The sequence below is a fragment of the Megascapheus bottae genome, chromosome X (genome assembly GCF_031878675.1).
Source record: "Megascapheus bottae isolate mThoBot1 chromosome X, mThoBot2.hap1, whole genome shotgun sequence".
Taxonomy (NCBI): Eukaryota; Metazoa; Chordata; class Mammalia; order Rodentia; family Geomyidae; genus Megascapheus; species Megascapheus bottae.
In genome coordinates, this window is record NC_143547.1 from 29,895,959 (window position 1) to 29,915,633 (window position 19,675).

General features: G+C 45.1%; 1 protein-coding gene across 1 annotated transcript; it reads left to right on the top strand.

Annotated features, from left to right (window-relative positions):
* Positions 1 to 4,850: 4,850 nt before the first annotated feature.
* Positions 4,851 to 19,024, top strand: Glod5 (glyoxalase domain containing 5). Its single transcript, XM_090325980.1, has 4 exons — positions 4,851 to 4,934; positions 11,326 to 11,466; positions 16,529 to 16,684; positions 18,858 to 19,024. The coding sequence occupies exons 1-4, from the start codon at positions 4,866 to 4,868 to the stop codon at positions 18,981 to 18,983; spliced, it is 492 nt and encodes a 163-aa protein (XP_090182106.1). The 5' UTR covers positions 4,851 to 4,865; the 3' UTR covers positions 18,984 to 19,024.
* The last annotated feature ends 651 nt before the right edge of the window (positions 19,025 to 19,675 follow it).

Consider the following 19,675-nt stretch of genomic DNA (forward strand, 5'->3'; position numbering starts at 1 on the left):
CCCATTCATTGAGGAGGAATTGCTGTAACTTTTACTCTGGGCTGGCCTTATTTCCTGGTCTCTACACCCCAATCAGCTAGAATTGTAGGCCTGAGCCACTGTCCCTGGCTGTTTTTTCTGAGTTTTAAAGACACTCATCAGCTGGATACTAGTGTCTTTTGCCTGTAATCTTAGCTACTCAGGAAGCTGAGATCTGAGGATCATGGTTCAGTCTTTCCAGGGCAGGAAAGTCCATGGAAGGCTTATGTCTAATTAGCCAGCTGATATCTGAAAATGGAGCTCAAGTGATAGAGCATTAACCATGAGAGAAAAAGCTAAGGGACCTTGCCCAGTCCTTGAGCTCAAGCCACAGTAAGTAGCAGCACAATATCACCAGTGACTTATGCCTGTAATCCTAGCTACTCAGGAGATTGAGATCTGAAGATGACAGTTTGAATCCAGCCAGTGCAGGAAAGGCCATGAGCCCCTTATCTCCAATTAATCTCCAAAAAGCTAGAAGTGGAACTGTGGCTCATGTGGTACAGTGCTAGTCAGGAAAAGAAAAAAAGTAAAGATCAAGGGCAACACCCAGGCCCAGAGTTCAACCTCCAGGATCAGCACAGTGTTTTTTTTTTGTTTGTTTTATTTTTTTTAATGTTCTGGCAGAAGAGTAAGGGAAAAATGACTCCATTTTACAGTTAAAGAAACTGAGTCCAGGAAGTGGCGCTGTGGCTCAAGGGATAGGGAGATAGCCTTGAGCTGAAGAGCTCAGGGGCAATATCCCGGCTGAGTTCAAGCCCTATGACCCCCACACACACACAAAATATTACAGGGACCGGGAGTTTGGCCTAGTGGTAGAATGCTTGCCTAGCATTCATGAAGCCCCGGGTTCAATTCCTCAGTACTACGTACTCAGGGATGCCACAGGCGTCCGTCCATCCGTGTGTGTGTGTGTGTGTGTGTGTGTGTGTGTGTGTGTGTGTGTGTGTGTGTGAGAGAGAGAGAGAGAGAGAGAGAGAGAGAGAGAGAGAGAGAGAGAGAGAGAGAGAGAGAAAGGGGGGAAGTAGGGGGCTCTTGTTTCTACCTCCTAGAGTACTTGTATTATAGATATGTATCATTTCACCAGGTGGCTTTTTCTTTGGTCAGTTGTAGGGCTTGAATTCACGGCTTGAGTGCTGTCCCTGAGTTCTTTTGCTCAGTGCTACTGCTCTACTATTTTGAGCCACTTCTGGTTTCTGGTGGTTAATCAGAGACAAGAATCTCATGGGCTTTCCTGCCCAAGCTTCAAGCCATGATCCTCAGATCTCAGCCTCCTAAGTAGCTAGTATTATAGTTGTAAGTCACAGGTCCCAACCTTTTTTTTTCAGTTTCATATTTCAGTATGTGTGATCTGTTTCTGTCTGTATATGAGAGAGAGAACAAGAGAGAATACAAACCTGTCTGTGAGTGACCCTGGGACTCCCTCATGATATCATTCACATGGAGCAAGAACAGGCGGATATACTGTTCAAGGTGTGTGATCTCATTTATAATATCCCAGAGATAATCTCACCAGTACAGATGTATGTAAGCATTTGTTTATTTATTTTTGTCATGATACTGGAGCTTAAGCTCAGGCTACAGTGCTGTTCCTTACCTTTTTCGATCAAGGCTGCTGCTCTGTCACTTAAGCCATGTCACCACTTTCAGCTTTTTGCTGGCTGATTGGAGATAACAGTCTTAAAGACTTGCTCACCTAAGCTGTTTTTTTTTCCTTTCTTTTTTTGTCAGTCACAGGGTTTGAACTCAAAGCCTGGGTGTTGTCCCTGAGTCTGTTTGTGAGGAATCTTGATTAATCATTATTTCTGAGTACATCGGGAAGGCTCTTTCAGGTGATGTGCTCCTTGAACCAGTGAAGTGAGCAGATGGCTGCCTCTCCCTATTGGATGTGGGCATTAACCCACCCACTGAGGCTCTGAACCGAGTAAAAGGGCAGAGAACAGGGAATGGGCTCTCTCCCACTTGACTGTTGAACTGGGATATGTTTTCTGCCCTCATCTACACTTTTTTTAAATGGGTCATGGGGCTTGAATTCAGCCTGGGCGCTGTCCATGAGCTCTTCAGCTCAAGGCTACCACCCTATTCTTGAGCCAAGCCTCACTTCTCATTTTCTACAGGTTAACTGGAAATAAGAGTCTCAGGTCCTTTTGAAGTGGCACTGTGGCTCAAGGCATAGGGCAGTAGCCTTGAGCTGAAGAGCTTAAAGGCCCAGAGTTCAAATCTCACAACTGACAAAAAAGAAAAAAGAAAAGGAAAGGTCAGGCTTTGGAGGCTCAGGCCTGTAATCCTAGCTCCTCGGGAGGCTGAGATCTGAGGATCGTGTTCAAAGCCAGCCTGGGCACAGAAGTCTGTGAGACTCTTATCTCCAATTAACCATCAGAAAACAGGGAGTGACACTATAGTTTAAAGTGATAGAACACTAGCCTTGAGCTGAAGAGCTCAGGGATAGTGCCCCAGGACCAGAGTTCAAGTCCCACGACCAGGAAAACAAATGAAAAGAAAATAAAAGCTCAGTGATAATGTCTAGGCCTTGAGTTCGAGTGGTGAGAGAGACAGAGAGAGAGAGAGAGAGAAAGAAAGAGAGAGAGAGAGAGAGAGAGAGAGAGAGAGAGAGAGAGAGAGAGAGAGAGAGAGAGCACCTTTCAGCAGCTTTTATGTAGTCTTTTGTCCTGTGATTAAGGTTAATGGAAAAGAACAAAAACTCTATCATGGCAGGACTAGAAGTAGCCCATGCCTTTCAGGCATAAAACATTGAGTCAAGGGGTTGGGAATGTGGCTTAGTGGTAGAGTGCTTGCCTAGCACACATGAAGCCCTGGGTTCAATTCCTCAGTACCACATAAACAAAGAAGCCAGAAGTGGCACTGTGGCTCAAAATGGTAGAATGCTAGCCTTGAGCAAAAAGCAGCTAAGGGAACGTTCCCAGACCCTGTATTCAAGCCCTAGTCCACACACACACACACACACACAGGCTTTCTTGACTAGGCTGCCTTTGAACCACAATCATCAGATCTCAGCTAGGTTATAGTTATAAGCCACTGGTGCCTGGAAGATACGTTATTTTTTGCCAGTAATTAAGTAATATTAAATTTTTACATCCTGGCATTTAGGTTATGGAGTAAAGGTAACTCAAGGTATTTGCCTCCCAGTCTGGGAAGTGGATTATGCAATTTTAATTGTATACAAGATACCTGTATCTCATTAGGAGAATAATCATTTACCAAGATGCATGAACGGACTTTGATCATTCTCTTTCTGAGTGGACTTGAGGAATCTTGATTAATCATTATTTCTGAGTACATCTGGAAGGCTGTTTCAGGTGAGGTGCCCCTTGAACCAGTGAAGTAAGCAGATGGCTCTCTCTAATGGACATGGGCATTAACCCACGCACTGAGGCGATGCACAAAGGAAAACAGGGAATTGGCTCTCTCCCACTTGACTGTTGAACTGGGGCATGTTTTCTGCCCTCATCTACATTTCTAGCACAAATCCTCTGGTTCGGAGATACATTGCATTCTGGAGCAGAGAACTCTTAAGGTCTTAAGACCTTAAGACATTCTTAAGAATGTCGGCTCAGAAGTCAGGTGTGGTGGTGAAAGTCTGTAATTCCAGCTACTTTGGAGACCGAGGCAAGAGGAGGATCCCTTCAGCCCAATAGCTCAAAACCAGCACCCAAGCCGGACACTGGTGGCACACCTGTAATCCTCAGGAGGCTGAGGTCTGAGGATGAAAGTTCAAAGCCAACAAGAAAGTCTTATCTCCAATTTCCCAAAAAACTGGAAGTGAAGCTGTGGCTCAAGTGGTAGAGCACTAGCCTTGAGTAAAACAGCTTTGGGACAGCACCCAGGTCCCTAGTTCAAACCTTTAAAAGAAAAAATTTAAAACCTAAACAATTGGGGCCAGTAGTTTTGCCTAGTGGTAGAGTACTTGCCTAGAATGCATGAAGACCTGGCTTTGATTCCTCGGTACCACATACACAGAAAAAAGCCTTGAGAAAGCCTAAGGACAGTGCTCAGCCCTGAGTTCAAGTCCCAGGACTGGCAAAAAACAAACAAACAAAAACCTAATCACCAACAACAAAAACCCAGCATAGCAAGACCTATCCTACATTGTCTAAAAATAAAAATGAATGTTTTATATGTGTCCCTTATACTTTTACTTTCGAAGCCACAAAGGTTTGGATCGCGTGTGTGGCCTAGTGGTAGGGTACTTGCCTAGCATGCACAAAGCACTGGGTTCAATTCCTTGGTACCACATACACAGAAAAGGCCAGAAGTGGTGCTGTGGCTCAAGTGGCTGAGGGCTAGCCTTGAGAAAGCTCAAGAACAGTGCCCAGGCCCTGAGTTCAAGTCCCAGGATCGACAAAAATAAAATCCCAAAGGGTTTTGTTTTGGTGTGATGAGGATAAAACCAGGCCCTCTAAGGCTTGGTGCTGGCTGAGAACTGTTGGCTCACATCTGTAATCTTAGCTACTTAGGCTGAGATCTGAGGATCAGAGTTCAAATCCAGCCCAGGCAGAAAAGTACCCCCCACCCCCACGTAATTCCAATAATCCACTAAAACAAAACACAAGAAACAAACAACAACCAAACCAAAAAAAAAAAAAGGAAAACCAAATGGAGGTGGAGCTGTGGTTCAAGTGGTTGAGCACTAGCCTTGAGCAAAAGAGCTCAGGGGCAGCACCCAGGCCCTGAGTTCAAGCCCCACAAAGGACAAAAAAAAGCATGGTGCTATCACTGAGTTGCACCTCTGCCCTTGTGTTGGTGCCACCTATCTTTGTCCTTCGTTTGTGCCCTCCCATTTCTGCCCCTTGATCTCCAGGCTCGGAGCCAGGTTGCCCGGATCCGCCATGCTCCACTGCGCCTCTGTCCTTCTGGCTGCCGGAGTGAGGATGTGGGGCAGGTCTTTGCAAAATCAGGTGAGCGCTCGGGCTCTGGGGTCTCAGGTGTTCTCCTCAGGCAAGCTGGGGACCCCAGCTAGTTCTCCCACCATTTCTTAACACATTGAGCACTGCCTTGCATTTTTCCGCTTCCTCTCTCAGACCAGCAGAGGGCAGCAGAGCCCAAGAAAAGGCCCCGGCCTAGCTCAAGCTGAGAAGATCCAGTCCACATGTCTGGGTGGGGAGGAGGGGTCGAGGGGGTGAGGAGTGGAGGGCTGAGGACTGTGAGCACAGTCAGTTACCCCAGCGACAGGTGGAGCGATTCAAAGGTGGCTTGTAGACAAATACCCTTGAGACTGTCGTGATAGGGCAGGAGGTGGGGGAGCTGTTGGCAAGCACAGTGACCTTGAGGTTTGCCAAAAGCTTTGGGGGAGGGGAAGCTGTCAGCCAGAAGTAGACCTTGAAGAAAGGGCTAGAAGAAGAGAATCCATTACTGTGGAGGAAGCCGGAGGAAGGAGGTCATGGTGGTCTGGACACCCTGATTATATCTATTTATAGGTATATAAATATACGCAGAAATAAAATAGGCAGAAATCTTTGGGGAGTAGTTCCTAAAACATGGACTGAAATTGTGTAAGCCTTTTTATGATCTCTATCAACATCATCATCTTTTTGTTGTTGTTGGAAGTTGTTTAGGTTTGGTTTGGTTTTAGGTGCTAGGTTTGGATCCCAGGAACTCAGGTCCATAAACATGCTAGGCAAACACTACACCAACAACCAATTGCTACACCACCCAAGCTTTAATCTTTTGTTATTGTTGTTGTTTCTTCTTCTTTTTTTAATTAATAGGCTTCCCCACTGCCCCGGGATGTAGCTCTGCCAGGCAAATTTCACACTTCCCTCCTTCCTGTTTACAAAAGCCATTCCTGAGCATTGGATGTGGCTCAAGTGCTAGGGTGCCTGCCTCCCAGGCACAAGGTCCTTTGAGTTCAAACCCCAGAACTGCAAAAGAATATAAGAAGACCATTCTGATTGTCCTTTGAATTGGCAAGAACAGAAGGAAGAGGTTGAACTTATTTCCATAGATCATCAAATGTGAGGCATGGGGCTAAAGTAGTTTTTAGGAGGAACCTATAGCTGTAAATGCTTAGATCTGAAAAGTAGGAAGGTTGAAAATCAATAATATGCGCTAATTTTTCTGTATGATATCATTTTAAGTTCTTTCTTGGAGGTTAAAAGAAAGATTTTTTATAAGGTCAACTGGGGCTGGGAATGTGGCTTAGTGGTAGAGTGCTTACCTTGTATGCATGAAGCCCTGGGTTTGATTCCTCAGTACCACATGAACAGAAGTGTTGCTGTGGCTCAAGCGGTAGAGTGCTAGTCTTGAGCAAAAGAAGTTCAGGGATAGTGCCCAGGCCCTGAGTTCAAGCCCCAGAACTAGCAAGAAAAATGTTCAGTTACGTTTTTAACAGAATACAATTTTACCAGATGCTAGTGAAGCAAGAATTTACTTCTTAGGTTTTGGAGGAATTAACGAAATAAGCTGGTTTTCAGGGGCTAATGCCTGTAATTCTAGCTACTCAGTAGACTGAGACATGTAAGATTGCTTTTCAAAGCCAGTCCAGGCAAACAACTCTGAGTCACTCCGACTGAAAAGCTACCTGGCTGTGTGATTCAAATGGTAGAGAACTAGCCAAGCAATTTTCCAAATGCTTTAAATCCAAACCCTGGTACTGGCCAAAAGTAATAACATAAGACAGAATGGTAAAAGGGATAGAAAGCTATATATTTGATGTAACACAGGGCCTAAACATAAAATAAAGCCCTAAAGATGAATTCAAAGCAAAATGTTTCTATATTAAGCTGGATAAAGGAAAGAACTCGAGGGAAATTATTAAAAGGGGAAATCAAATAAAGATGTAAATTGTTTTCAGACACAATATGTCAACAGCTCATGCCTATAGTCCTAGCTACGCAAGAGGCTAAGACCTGAGGACTGCGGTCCAAAGCCAGCCAGGGCAGGAAAGTCGGTTAGCTACCAGAAAATCAGAAGTGGTGCTATGGCTCAAAGTGGTAGAGCACTAGAGTTGAGTGAAAAAGCTCAGAGACAGCACCCAAGCCCTGAGTTCAAGCCCTAAGACTGACAAAAACTTTTAGTAGTACAAGAACCCATATCAAGAAGGTGGTAAAAAGAACAGCAAGTAAAGCTGAGACAGGCTGGGTGCTGGTGGCTCACGTCTTTAATTCTAGCTACTCAGGAGGCTGAGATCTGAGGATGATGGTTCAAAGCCAGCCTGGGCACAAAAGTCTATGAGAGTTTTTTTTTCCTTTCAGAGCTGAGAACTTAACTCAGGGCCTTGCACTTGTCAGGCAAGTGCTCTTCCACTGAGCTAAATCCCCAGCCCCTCTGTGAGACTCTTATCTCAAACGAACCACCAGAAAACCAGAAATAGCTCTGTGGCTAAAGTGGTAGAACGCTAGCCTTGAGCTGAAGAGCTTAGGGACAGTGTCCAGCCCAGAGTGCTCGGCTAGCATGCACGAAGCCCTGGGTTCGATTTCTTGGTACCACATACTAAGAAAAAGCTGGAAGTGGTGCTGTAGCTCAAGTGGCAGAGGGCTAGCCTTGAGCAAAAAGTGTTCAAGGACAGTGCCCAGGCCCTGAGTTCAAGCTCCAGGACTGGCAAAAATAAAGAGCAGAAAGTATGAAACAAAAAGTAAACATACAATAGAAAAATAAACTAGAGTTGGAGGAGTGGCTCAGGTAATGAAATGCCAGCCAATGAGTGGAAGTATGAGATACTGAGTTTGAGTTCCAGTCTCTGAGTAAACAAAAAATAACTTTATAAAAGAAAAAAGAGGGGTTAGGAGTCTGGTCTTGTGGTAGAGTGCTTGACTAGCATGTACCAAGCTAAGTTCAACTCTTTGGTTACCACATACATAGAAAAAAAAAACCCAGAAACAGTGCTGTGGCTCAAGTGGTAGAGCCCTAGCCTTGGGAAAGTTCAAGGACAGTGCCCAGGTCCTGAGTTCAAGCCACAGGACTGGCAAAAAACATGAGGAAGAGGAGGAGGAGGAGGAGGAAGAGGAGGAGGAGGAGGAGGAAGAGCTGGGCACCAGTGGCACACACCTATAATCCTAGCTACTTAGGAGGCTGAGATCTGAGGAACATGGTTTAAAACCAAACTCAACAGGAAAGTCTGGGAGATTCTGATCCCTAATAAACTACTCAGAAAAAGCTGGAAGTGGCATTGCGTTTTAAGTGGTAGAGCACAATTTGAACAAAATGAGGCTCAGAAACAGAGCCCAGGGTTTGGTTCAATCCCCAGGAATGGCAGAAAACAAAATAAAACAAAACAAAAAAAGCAATGGTGAAAGTTCTTTGAATAGAGTAATAAAATAGTAGTAACTTCTATTCTTGCTCCAGAGTTTTGGAGAATCTGGAATGAAAGAGTCACTTGCAGATTCTACGGACCACAATGAGTTACTAGGATTTTCTGAACATATGGCTTTATTTTCAGAAGGGCCCAGATGGCCCTTGTTTACTCCTTGTACCACTCCTGTGTCCCTTGTGGATTCTCTTTATCAGCAGCTCTGCTAATGACTCCTCTATTGATGAAAAAAACCTCAGGATTCTTAAGCTGGAATTCAGTGAAGTTAAGATGCATTTATTTCAATGGAATTAAACAGATGAAATGGAAAAGAATAAAATATCATAGCGTAGAATAAATGGAAATGAAATGGAATCCAATAGGAAGAATAGAATAGAATAGAATAGAATAGAATAGAATAGAAGCAGAGCCAACTTTTGGCTAGGCATTCATGGCTCACAGCTATCTAATCAGGAGATTCAGCTCTAAGAGTCAGTGTTAAAAACCAGCCTGAGGAGAATACACTGAGAGACATTATTTCTTATTAACCAGTTTAAAAAAAAACTGTACTGGGCTAAGCTAGGTCCTGGTCGCTCACACCTATAATCCTAGTTACTAAGGAGGCTGAGATCTGAGGATCAAGGTTCAAAGCCAGCCTGGGCACAAAAAGAACCTGAGACTCTTATCTCCAATTAACCTCTAGAAAATGGGAAGTGGGGCTTGGCTCAAGGGTAGGATGGTAGCCTTGAGCTGAAGAGCTCAGGGACAGCACCCAGGCCGAGTTCAAGCCCCATGACCCACCCCACCTCCCAACACACACAAAATCACAAACCACCTTACATAGCACTTGATATGTATCCAACGTTTTTCGAAGCCCTTTATATTTTTAAATTAATTTATTTATATTTGTGATGGTCCTGGGGCTTGAACTCAGGATTTGGGCACTGTCCCTGAGCTTTGTAGCATAAGGCTCGCACACTATCACCTGAATCACAGCTTCACTTCTGGCTCTTTTGGTGGTTAATTGGTGATATAGTTTCATAGACATTCCTGCCCAGGCTGGTTATGCACTATAATTCTTAGAATTCAGGCTCCTGAGTAACTAGGATTACAGAAGTGAGCCTCCAGTGCCTGGCTAAGCCTTTATAATACAACTCTTTGTTGTTGTTGTCGTTGTTGGTTGTGGGGCTTGAACTCAGAGCCTGGGTGCTGTCTCTGAGCTCTTTTGCTCAAGGCTGGTACTCCACCACTTGAGCCACAGTTGCACTTGAAGGCTTTTTGGGGGAAAGGAGGAGCAGTTTATTGGAGATACAAGTATCACAGACTTTCCGATCCGAGTCGCTTTGAACTGCAATCCTCAGATCTCAGCCTCCTGAGTTGCTAGGATTATAGGCACGAGCAATTGGTGCCTAATTTGAGTTTGGTTTTTAGCTACTGTCATCTGCGTAAACTCCAGGTAGATTATAGTCCTGTAACACGTAACACAAGTGTAGAGTACTATAGAAAGTAGGTTAAGACCCCCAGCAGAGTGTGGCATGTTTGTGATGCTAGGAGGCCAAGGTAGGAGAATTGAAAGTCTCAAAAGAATGCTGGGTATGGGTGGCTCATACCTATAATCCTAGTTACTCAATGAGGCTGAGATCTGAGGATGGTGGTTCAAAGCCATCGGAGCAGGAAAATTGAAAGACTTATCAACAATTAACCACATAAAAACTGGAAGTGGCACTGTGGCTCAAAGTGCTGGAGCACTCGCCTTGAGCACAAAAGCTCAGGGGACAGTTCACAGGTTCTGAGTTCAAGCCCCATGAGCAATCGAGGGGGAAAAAAAAAGAAAGAAAAGAGCTGGGTGTGGTGGCCCACCCCTGTAATCCTAGCTACTCAGGAGGCTGAGATCTGAGGATCACAGTTCAAAGCCAACCCAGGCACTAAAGTCTATGAGACTCTTATCTCCAATTAACCAACAGAAAACCATAAGTAGTGCTGTGGCTCCAGGGGTAGGTAGGGTGGTAGCCTTGAAGTGAAGAGCTCAAGGCTCAGAGTTCAAGCCCCACGACCAACAAAGGAAAAAAAAGACAAGAAAAGGAAAGAGAGAGAGAGAGAGAGAGAGAGAGAGAGAGAGAGAGAGAGAGAGAGAGAGAGAGAGAGAGAGAAAGGAAAGAGAAGATACAGTTCAAGGGCCAGGAGTTTTGGCCTAGTGGTAGAGTGCAAACCTAGCATACACACTGTCCTGGGTTCGATTCCTTGGTATCACATACACAGAAAAAGCCAGAAATGGCTCTGTGGCTCAAGTGGTAAACTGCTAGCCTTGAGCTGAATTGCTCAGGAACAGCACCCAAGGCCAGAGTTCAAGCCCTACTGCTGACAAAAAAAAAGAATAAGAATAGGAAAGTAATATAGTTCAAGAGAAGGATCTGGACAGAAGTGGACAGGGGAGGTGTTGGAGGGGTTGGTAAGGTACTAGCAAATGAGTAAATGCCTCAGGTACTAAGTTCGAGTTCTAGTCCTGAGACTAAAATTTGAGTCCCAAATTAAAAAAAAAGTGCAGCCGGGTGTAGTGGCTCACACCTGTAATCCTAGCTACTCGGGAAGCTGAGATCTGAGGATCAAGGTTCAAAGCCAGCCTGGGCACACAAAAGGACCTGATACTCTTATCTCCAATTAACCTCTAAAAAAAAAAAGTGGGGCTTGGCTCAAGGGTTGGACGGTAGCATTGAGCTAAATAGCACAGGGACAGCACCCAGGCCCAGGGGTAGTCAGTAACCTTGAGCTGAAGAGCTCAGGGACAGCACCCAGGCCAGTTCAAGCCCCATGACCCACAACAAAACAAATAATCATACAGCATCAATGGTTGAAAGAAAAGAGCAGGCATGGCAAACACATCTTTCTTGTGAATCCTTACCTGGGCAATGAGACTTTACTGGTTTTTTTGGGAGGGGGCGCTTTGTGCTTAAAAATAGGGTTAAGGACTGTTTATTATGCTGGGAGGTGGGGAAAGGAGAAGATGTGGAGACATGGCCAATGACAGTGTAGGTTTCTTTTATTACTATGTTGTTACTTTCTAGTCATGGAGGGCCAGCAGTCACACAATGCCTTCCCGGTGTTTCATCCATCGACTGGACCACGTCGTGATGACAGTAAAGAGCATTGAAGACACCATTGCCTTCTATTCCACTGTCCTAGGCATGCAGGTCACTACTTTCAAGGTAACCTCTTCTTGCAAGGCTGAGGGAGGGAGAGAGGGAGGGAGAGGGAGAGGTAGTTATAAAGGAAACACATATGTTGAGAGGTGCAAGGAGAAAAGAGACTTGAAGTAAACAACAGGGGTTAGAAGCTGGTGGCTCACACCTGCAATCCTAGCTACTCAGAAGAATGAGATCTGAGGATTACATTTCAAAGCCACCAGAAAACTGGAAGTAGAGCTATGGCTTAAAGTGGTAGAGCACTAGTTTTGAGGAAAAGAGTTCAGGGACAGTGCCTAGGCCCTGAGTACAAGCCCATGACAGATAATAAAAGAAAGGAAGGAAGGAAGAGGGGAAGAAAAATGGGAAGGAAGGAAGGAAGGAAGGAAGGAAGGAAGGAAGGAAGGAAGCAAGAAAGCAAGAAAGCAAGAAAGAAAGCAAGAAAGCAAGAAAGCAAGAAAGCAAGAAAGAAAGAAAGAAAGAAAGAAAGAACAACAGGGAACTAGGCACTTGTGGCTCATGCTACTCGGGAAGCTGAGAACTGAGAATCAAAGTTCAAAGCCAGCCTGGGGAGAAAAGCCGGTAAGACTCTCATCTCCAATCGGCCACTAAAAAAATCCAGAAGTGGAGCTGTGGTTCAAGTGGTAGAGCAAAAAAGCAGAGGGCTATGAGTTGAAGTCCCAGGACTGGCATACACATGCAAAAAAGAACTAAACAGAATGGTATGGGTCACCTAGGAGAAAATAAATCCTCTCCCTACTGCAAAAAATAAATAAATAAATAACAGGTTATAATAATAGTAAAGGAGTTATTGACTCCAAACAAGTTATTGATCCAAAGAAGGAACCTAAATGCTGCTCAAATTCTGTTGGTAGCTATGTGAACAAAAAAATTCTCATTTATCATGACAGAGAATAATTGTATGTATTGTGTTTGGAGGAAGGTAGGAAGAAACTCCACAGACATATAGCTAAATAAGACAATTTTCCTTTTCTTTCCTCAAACAACTAGTCAGAGATCAGCGGATAGGACTTGGCCAGTGGCTGGGAAGGAGGAAATGAATGAGCACAATGTGTCAGCTCAGTGTGACAGGGACATTCAGAGAAGCGCCACCATTTCCCTGTGAAGTCCAATTAATGTGGCCTCACCTTCCAGGAAGTCTTCCTGGCAGACAATGCTGGAAACAGTAGGTTTTTCTATGTGTGTATGTGTGTGTGCCCCTAGGGTTTGAACTCAGGGCCTGGGCACTGTCCCTGAGATTTTGTGCTCAAGGCTAGCTCTCTACCACTTGAGCCACAGCTCCACTTTGGAGTTTTAGGTAGTTAAATGGAGATGAGTCTTAGTCTTTTTTTGCCTAGGCTGGCTTAGAACTGTGATCCTCAGATCTCAGCCTCCTGAGTATTTAGGATAACAGGCATGAGTCACCAGTGCCCTGCTTGTTTTTGCCTATCCTGGGCCTTGAACTCTGGGCCTAGGAGCTGTCCCCAAGCTCCTTTTTTGCCAGTCCTGGGGCTTGAACTCATGGCCTGGGCACTGTCCCTGACTTCTTTTGCCTAGGGCTAGAACTCTACCACTAGAGCCACAATATCATTTCCAGCTTTTTCTTTGTATGTGTTAATGAGGAATTGAACCCAGGGCTACATGAATGCTAGACAAGCACTCTACTACTGAGCCACATTTCCAGACCCCGAAGTACATTTGCTCAAGGCTAGCACTCTACCACTTGAGCTGAAACAATACTTGTAGCTTTTTCTGTGATTAACTGGAGACAAGAGTCTCATGTGGCTGGAAGCATGGCCTAGTAGTAGAGTGCATGCCAAGCATGCACAAAGCCTTGGGTTTGATTCCTTGGTACTACATGCACAAAAAAAGCCCAAGTGGCACTGTGGCTTAACTGGCAGTGTGCTAGCAGTTTGGACTACAGGCCTGAGCCACCAACACCTGTCTTTCTTATGTTTATGGTACTGGGATTACAACTCAAGTCCTCTTACCTGATAAGAAGCTACTCTAAGAAGATTTCAGCTATGTTCCCCATCCCAGGCCTTTTTGTAGATCTTTTTCCAGGCAATTTTTTTTTCTGATTTTTGCCCAGTTTTGGTCCTCAAACTACGATCCTCCCTATATCTGCCTCTGGAGTAACTGATATTATAGGTATGTACCATCACACTCAGCCTCAGATTTTTTTTTAGGGAAGCTTCATGCTCCCTGGCTTTGTTTGCTCAGTTGATACTCTACCATTTAAGCCACACTACCATCCTTGCCTTTTGCTGATTATTTTCAAAATGGAGTCTCTCAGACTATTCCTTGGCTAGCTTCAAACCTCAACCGTCCTAGCCTCTTGAGTGGCTAGTTTACAGGTAAGTATCACCATCCCGAGCCTTGGATTTTTTTGCCGGTCCTGGGGCTGAACTCAAGGCCTAGGCACTGTCCTTGGACTTCTCAAGGTTAGTGCTCTACCACGTAAGCCACAGCTTCACTCCCGGCTTTTTCTGTGTATATGGTACAGAGGAATCAAACCAAGCCCCAGCCTCTTGTGTACTGGGATTATTCCTATAATCCTGGGTGCTACCATGCCCTGTTTAAAAGGTAATTTTTGGTGGGTTGTGGGGTTTGAACTCTGGGCCTGGGCGCTGTCCCTGAGCTCTTCAGCTCAAGGCTACCTCCCTAACCCTTGAACCACAGCCTCACTTCTGGTTTTCTAGTGGTTAATTGGAGATAAGAGTTCAATGGAATTTAGTGCCCTGGCTGGCTTTGAACCTTGATCCTCAGATCTCAGCCTCTTGAGTAGCTAGGATTACAGGCATGAGCCACCACTCTTGGCTTAAAATGTAATTTTTTTTAAAAAACTGTATACACAGTTAATTCTAGTGAAATTTGAGTGGTAAGAAAAGAAGGGACAGGCCCGGAGTTTGGCCTAGTGGTAGAGTGCTTGCCTAACATGCACGAAGGCCTGGGTTTGATTCCTTGCTCAGGGTTAGTCCTGAGTTCAAGCCCCAGAACTGGAAAAATAAGGAAACTATTTTAGAGATTGATGTAGGATAATCACTTAAGCCTGGGAGTTCTGAATCATCCTGGGCAAAATAGTGAGATCTGGCTTGAAAGGAAAGAAAGAAAGGAAGAAAGAAAGAAAGAAAGAAAGAAAGAAAGAAAGAAAGAAAGAAAGAAAGAAAGAGAAAGGAAGGAAGGAAGGAAGAAAGAAAGAATGAAAGAAAAAAGAAAGAAAGAAAGAAAGAAAGAAAGAAAGAAGGAAGGAAGGAAGGAAGGAAAAGAGAGAAAGCAAGCAAGCAAGCAAACAAGCAAGCACTGGTGGTTCATACCCATAATCCTAGCTATTCTGGATGCTGAAGTCTGAGGGTTGAGGTTGAAGTCATCCCCAGAAGAAAAATTGGTGAAATTCACCTAGCCAGTAGAAAGCAGGATGTAGAGGTGTGGCACAAGTGCTAGAGAACCAGCATTAGGATTAGGAGAAGCCAAGTGAGAATACAAGTCCATTTATTCAAGCTCCAGTACCAACACACACACACACACACACACACACACACACACACACACACCCCACAAATTGAAAATATTGGGCACTGGTGGCTTATACCTGTAATCCCAGCTACTCAGGAGGTTATCTGAGGATCAGAGTTGGAAGCCAGCTCAAGCATGAAAATCCCTGAGACTCCAATTAACTGTCAAAAAGCTGGAAGTGTCAGCTGGGTGAGGTGGCTCAGGCCTGTAATCCTAGTTATTCAGGTGGCTGAGATCTGAGGATCAAGGTTCAAAGCCAGCCCAGCACAAAAGGACCTGAGACTCTTATCTCCAGTTAACCTCTAGGAAAGTGGGACTTGGCTCAAGGACAGGGCAGTAGCCTTGAGCTGAAGAGCTCAGGGACCGTGCCCAGGCTGAATTCAAGCTCCACAACCCCCCTACACACACACACACACACACACACACACACACACACACACACACACACACGCCTGAATTCAAGCTCCACAACCCCCCTACACACACATACACACACACACACACACGCACACAAGTTGGAAGTGGAACTGTGGTTCAAGTGGTAGAATGCTAGTCTTGAGCAAAAAACCTCTGGAACAGCACCCAGGCCCTAAGTTCAAGCCCTCCAGAAGGTTGGAAACCTGGGCAGAGAAACCCAAGAGACTTTTTGTTCCCATTAACCAGCAAAAAGCCAGAAGTAGAGGTGTGGCTCAAGTAATATAGTACCAGTTGTGAGCCAACAAAATTAAGCAAGAGCATTAAGCCCTGAGTCCAAGCCCCAGTATGGAGAGGGGAGAAAAATATATTTTAGGCAAATTTCTATCTTTGCCATGGGTAGAGTATAAACATATTGCCTGGAGATGGATAGAAAGAAGAAGCATAGACATGGCTTTAAATGCAATTGTCTCTGCTATAGGACTGGGCTGAGGAAGTGGCTCCCAATTTTTTGCCAATCCTGGGCATTGAACTGAGGACCTTAGCACTGTTCTTGGACTTTCTCAAGGCTAGGGCTCTGCCACTTGAGCCATAGCACTTCTTCTGGCTTTTTCTGTGTATGTGGTACTGAGGAATTGAACCTAGGACTACTTGCATGCTAGGCAAGCACTCTAATACAAGGCCATGCTCCCAGCCCCTATTGTTGTTGGATTTTTTGCATTTGTTTGTTTGTTTGTTTTTCTAGTTCAGGGGACCTTGAACTCTGGTCCTTAGCACTATCCTTGGGCTTTCTCAAGGCTAGCACTCTACCACTTGAGCCACAGCACCACTTCCAGCTTTTTCTATGTATGTGGTACAGAGGAATTGGACCTAGGTCTTCGTGCATGCTAGACAAGCCACTTCCAGTTTTCTAGTGATTAACTGGAGGTAAGTCTCAGGTCTCTTTGTGCCCAGTCTGGCTGTGAATCTGGATCCTCACAACCCAGCCTCCTGAGTAGCTAGGATTACAGGCGTGAGCCACCAATGCTGGGCTAAGGCAGTGGTGGGGACATTATTGTCAAATAGCAGCCTTGCTTTGTATTTTACAAAGCCTTCTTCTGCTAGATGGGGGCTTAAGCTCACACTCATCTTGGACGTTTAACTCTCCTTCAAAAAGGAACACCGGAAAGCACTGTGTTTTGGAGATCAGAAGTTCAACCTCCACGAGTTGGGAAAGGAATTTGAACCCAAAGCTGCTCACCCAGTTCCTGGCTCCCTAGATATATGTCTGATCACAGATATGCCTTTGGAGGAGCTGATTGCACACCTCAAGGTGAGTGGGACATCAGTCTAGAAAGTTTCTTCATACACTAGGATAACCGAAGCATGACCCCATGAAGTCTTACTCCACCCTCACATGTGACAGATTTCGTCAATCCACATGATGCCTGAACACAATTATCTACCCCTTAGTTTGAGTCATGTTATCTTGTTCTTGCAACCAAATGGATTTTAGAAGGAAACTTGGGGCCAGGAGTGTGGCTTAGTGGTAGAGTGCTTGCCTAGCATGCACAAAGCCCTGGGTTCAATTCTTCAGTACCACACACACAGGAAAAGCTGGAAGTGGTGCTGTGGCGCAAGTGGTAAAGCTCTAGCCTTTAGAAAGCCCAAGAACAGTGCTCAGACCCTGAGTTTAATCCCCAGGACAGGCAAAGAAGAAAAAGAAGGAGGAGGAGGAGGAGGAGGAGGGGGAAACTTGGCCAGTCACTGGTGATTCAAACCAGCAATCCTAGCTATTCAGGAGGCTGAAATGTGAGGCACACAGTTCAAACCCAGCCTGGCACCAAAAGTTCATGAGACTCTTATCTCCAATTAACCACCAGAAAAACAGAAGTGGCGCTGTGGCTCAAAGTGGCAGAGCATGATCTAGGAGCATAGCCTAGTGGTAGAGTGTTTGCCTAGCATGCATGAACCCCTGGGTTCAATTCCTCGGTACCACATACACAGGAAAAGCTGGAAGTGGCACTGTGGCTCAAGTGGCAGAGCAATAACCTTGAGCAAAAAGGACAGTGCTGGGCCGGGAGTTTGGTCTAGTGGTTAAAGTGCTTGCCTAGCATGCACGAAGACCCGGGTTCGATTCCTTGGTACCACATACTTAGAAAAAGCCAGAAGTGGTGCTGGGAGGCTCAAGTGGTAGAGTTCTAGCCTTGAGAAAGTCCAAGGACAGTGCTCAGGCCCTGAAATCAAGCCCAGGACTGGCAAAAAAAAAAGGTCAGTGCCCAGGCCCTGAATTCAAGCCTCATGACTGGCAAAAATGAAAAAAAAAAAGTGGTAGAGCACTAGCTTTGAGCTGAAGAACTCAGGAACAGTACCCAGGCCCAGAGTTAAAGCCCAACAACTGACTAAAAAAAAAAAACCAAAACACACAAATCAACAAACAAACAAAAAACAAGTAGACTTTGGCCCAGACTGCTTGTGTTGGAATTTTGGTTCTGCTGTTGCTTATTCGATAACGGTACTGCTCTCATGTATTTTTTTTTCTTTTGCCAGTCCTGGGCTTGAACTCAGGGCCTGAGCATTGTCTTTGGACTTTCTCGAAGCCACAGCACCACTTCTGGGTTTTTTCTTTTTTCTTTTTGCCAGTCCTGGGCTTGAACTCAGGGCCTGAGCACTGACCTTGGACTTTCTCAAGGCTAGAGCTCTACCACTAGAGCCTCAGCACCACTTCCAGGTTTTTTCTATGTATGTGGTACCGAACAATCGATCCCTGGACTTTGTGCATGCTAGGCAAACACTCTACCACTAGGCCAAACTCCCAGCCTCTCATGTACATTTTACAGATCGGAAAACTGAGGTACAGAGTAGTTAGGTACTTTGCCCAAGACCATGCATCTGAACAGAGTGATGGAGAAAGAAAAATGGTCAGAAAGATACAAAATGTTCTAGTGTTCTTTAGGCCACTACCAGGGGTTAATTACCGTGTCACCCTTGTAATCTTACTCAGGAGACTGAGATGTGAGGATTGCTTAGTCTGGGCAGAAAAGTCTGTGAGACTCTCATCTTCAATAAACTACCACATGGGGCCGGGAGTTTGGCCTAGTGGTTAAAGTGCTTGCCTAGCATGCACAAAGGCCCAGGTTCGATTTCTCGGTACCACATACATACAAAAAAGCCAGAAGTGGTGCTGAGGCTCAAGTGGTAGAGCTCCAGCCTTGAGAAAGTCCAAGGACAGTGCTCAGGCCCTGAGCTCAAGCCCAGGACTGGCAAAAATAAATAAATAAATTAATAAATAAACAAACAAACTACCCCAAAAGCCGGAAGTGGCACTGTGGCGCAAAGGTAGAATCCTTGTTTTGAGTAGAAAAGTTCTAGGACAGTGCACAGGCCCTGAGTTCAAGCTGCAGGACCAGCACCAAAATAAATAAATAATAAATAAATAAATAAGTAAAATTTAGTTTCACATATGGACTGTGACAAATGGCCTTTGTTTTCTCTGTCCACCTCAGGCTTGTGATGTTCCCATTGAGGAGGGCCCAGTTCCCAGAACGGGAGCAAAAGGGCCAATTATGTCCATCTACTTCCGAGATCCAGACAGAAATCTGATTGAAGTGTCCAACTATATCACCTCATGAGGCATGCTGACACTCCTCCATCCATTCCTCTCCTTTCCTTCCTGAAGACCTCCAGTGATTATGGATTTTGACACTTCTCACATCCTACAAGGGGGACTTGAGATAAGTTTGGGACCAAACAAATCTATGTCTCCAGATAGCCAACCCAGCTTATACCAATAAATGAATAATCTCTCCACAGGAGCTTATCATAACTGTGGCCTCTGCATTATCTCTGGGAGTTTATCTAGGGCATGAGTTCTCTAAATGTTTGGAAGGCTGTGTCCAGGATGTGACATTGCTCAGGGAACCACATCTAGAGCTGATGATTTGGAATTCAAGGCCTCCAACTTGTTAGCTATCTGTAATACACCTCTCTCTCTCTCTCTCTCTCTCTCTCTCTCTCTCTCTCTCTCTCTCTCTCTCTCTCTCTCTCTCTCTCTCGTCTTTCTGTCTTTCTTTTGATGATGATATTGGGAGTTTGAACTGAGAGCCGTGAGCTTTTTTTTTTTGTCCAGTCCTGGGCTTGAGCTCAGGGCCTGAGCACTGTCTTGGTCTTTCTTCAAGGCTAGAGCTCTACCACTTGAGCCTCAGCACCACTTCTGGCTTTTTTCTATGTATGTGGTACTGAGGAATTGAACCCGGGTCTTAGTGCATGCTAGGCAAGCACTTTAACCACTAGGCCAAACCCCCAGCCCGAGCCTTGAGCTTTT

Bases quoted from the DNA above. Each gene is read 5' to 3' on its own strand.
- Glod5 (XM_090325980.1), top strand. From the start codon at position 4,866: ATGCTCCACTGCGCCTCTGTCCTTCTGGCTGCCGGAGTGAGGATGTGG. The intron at 4,935-11,325 runs GTGAGCGCTCGG...GTTACTTTCTAG, and splicing joins GCAGGTCTTTGCAAAATCAG to TCATGGAGGGCCAGCAGTCA. The intron at 16,685-18,857 runs GTGAGTGGGACA...TGTCCACCTCAG, and splicing joins AGCTGATTGCACACCTCAAG to GCTTGTGATGTTCCCATTGA.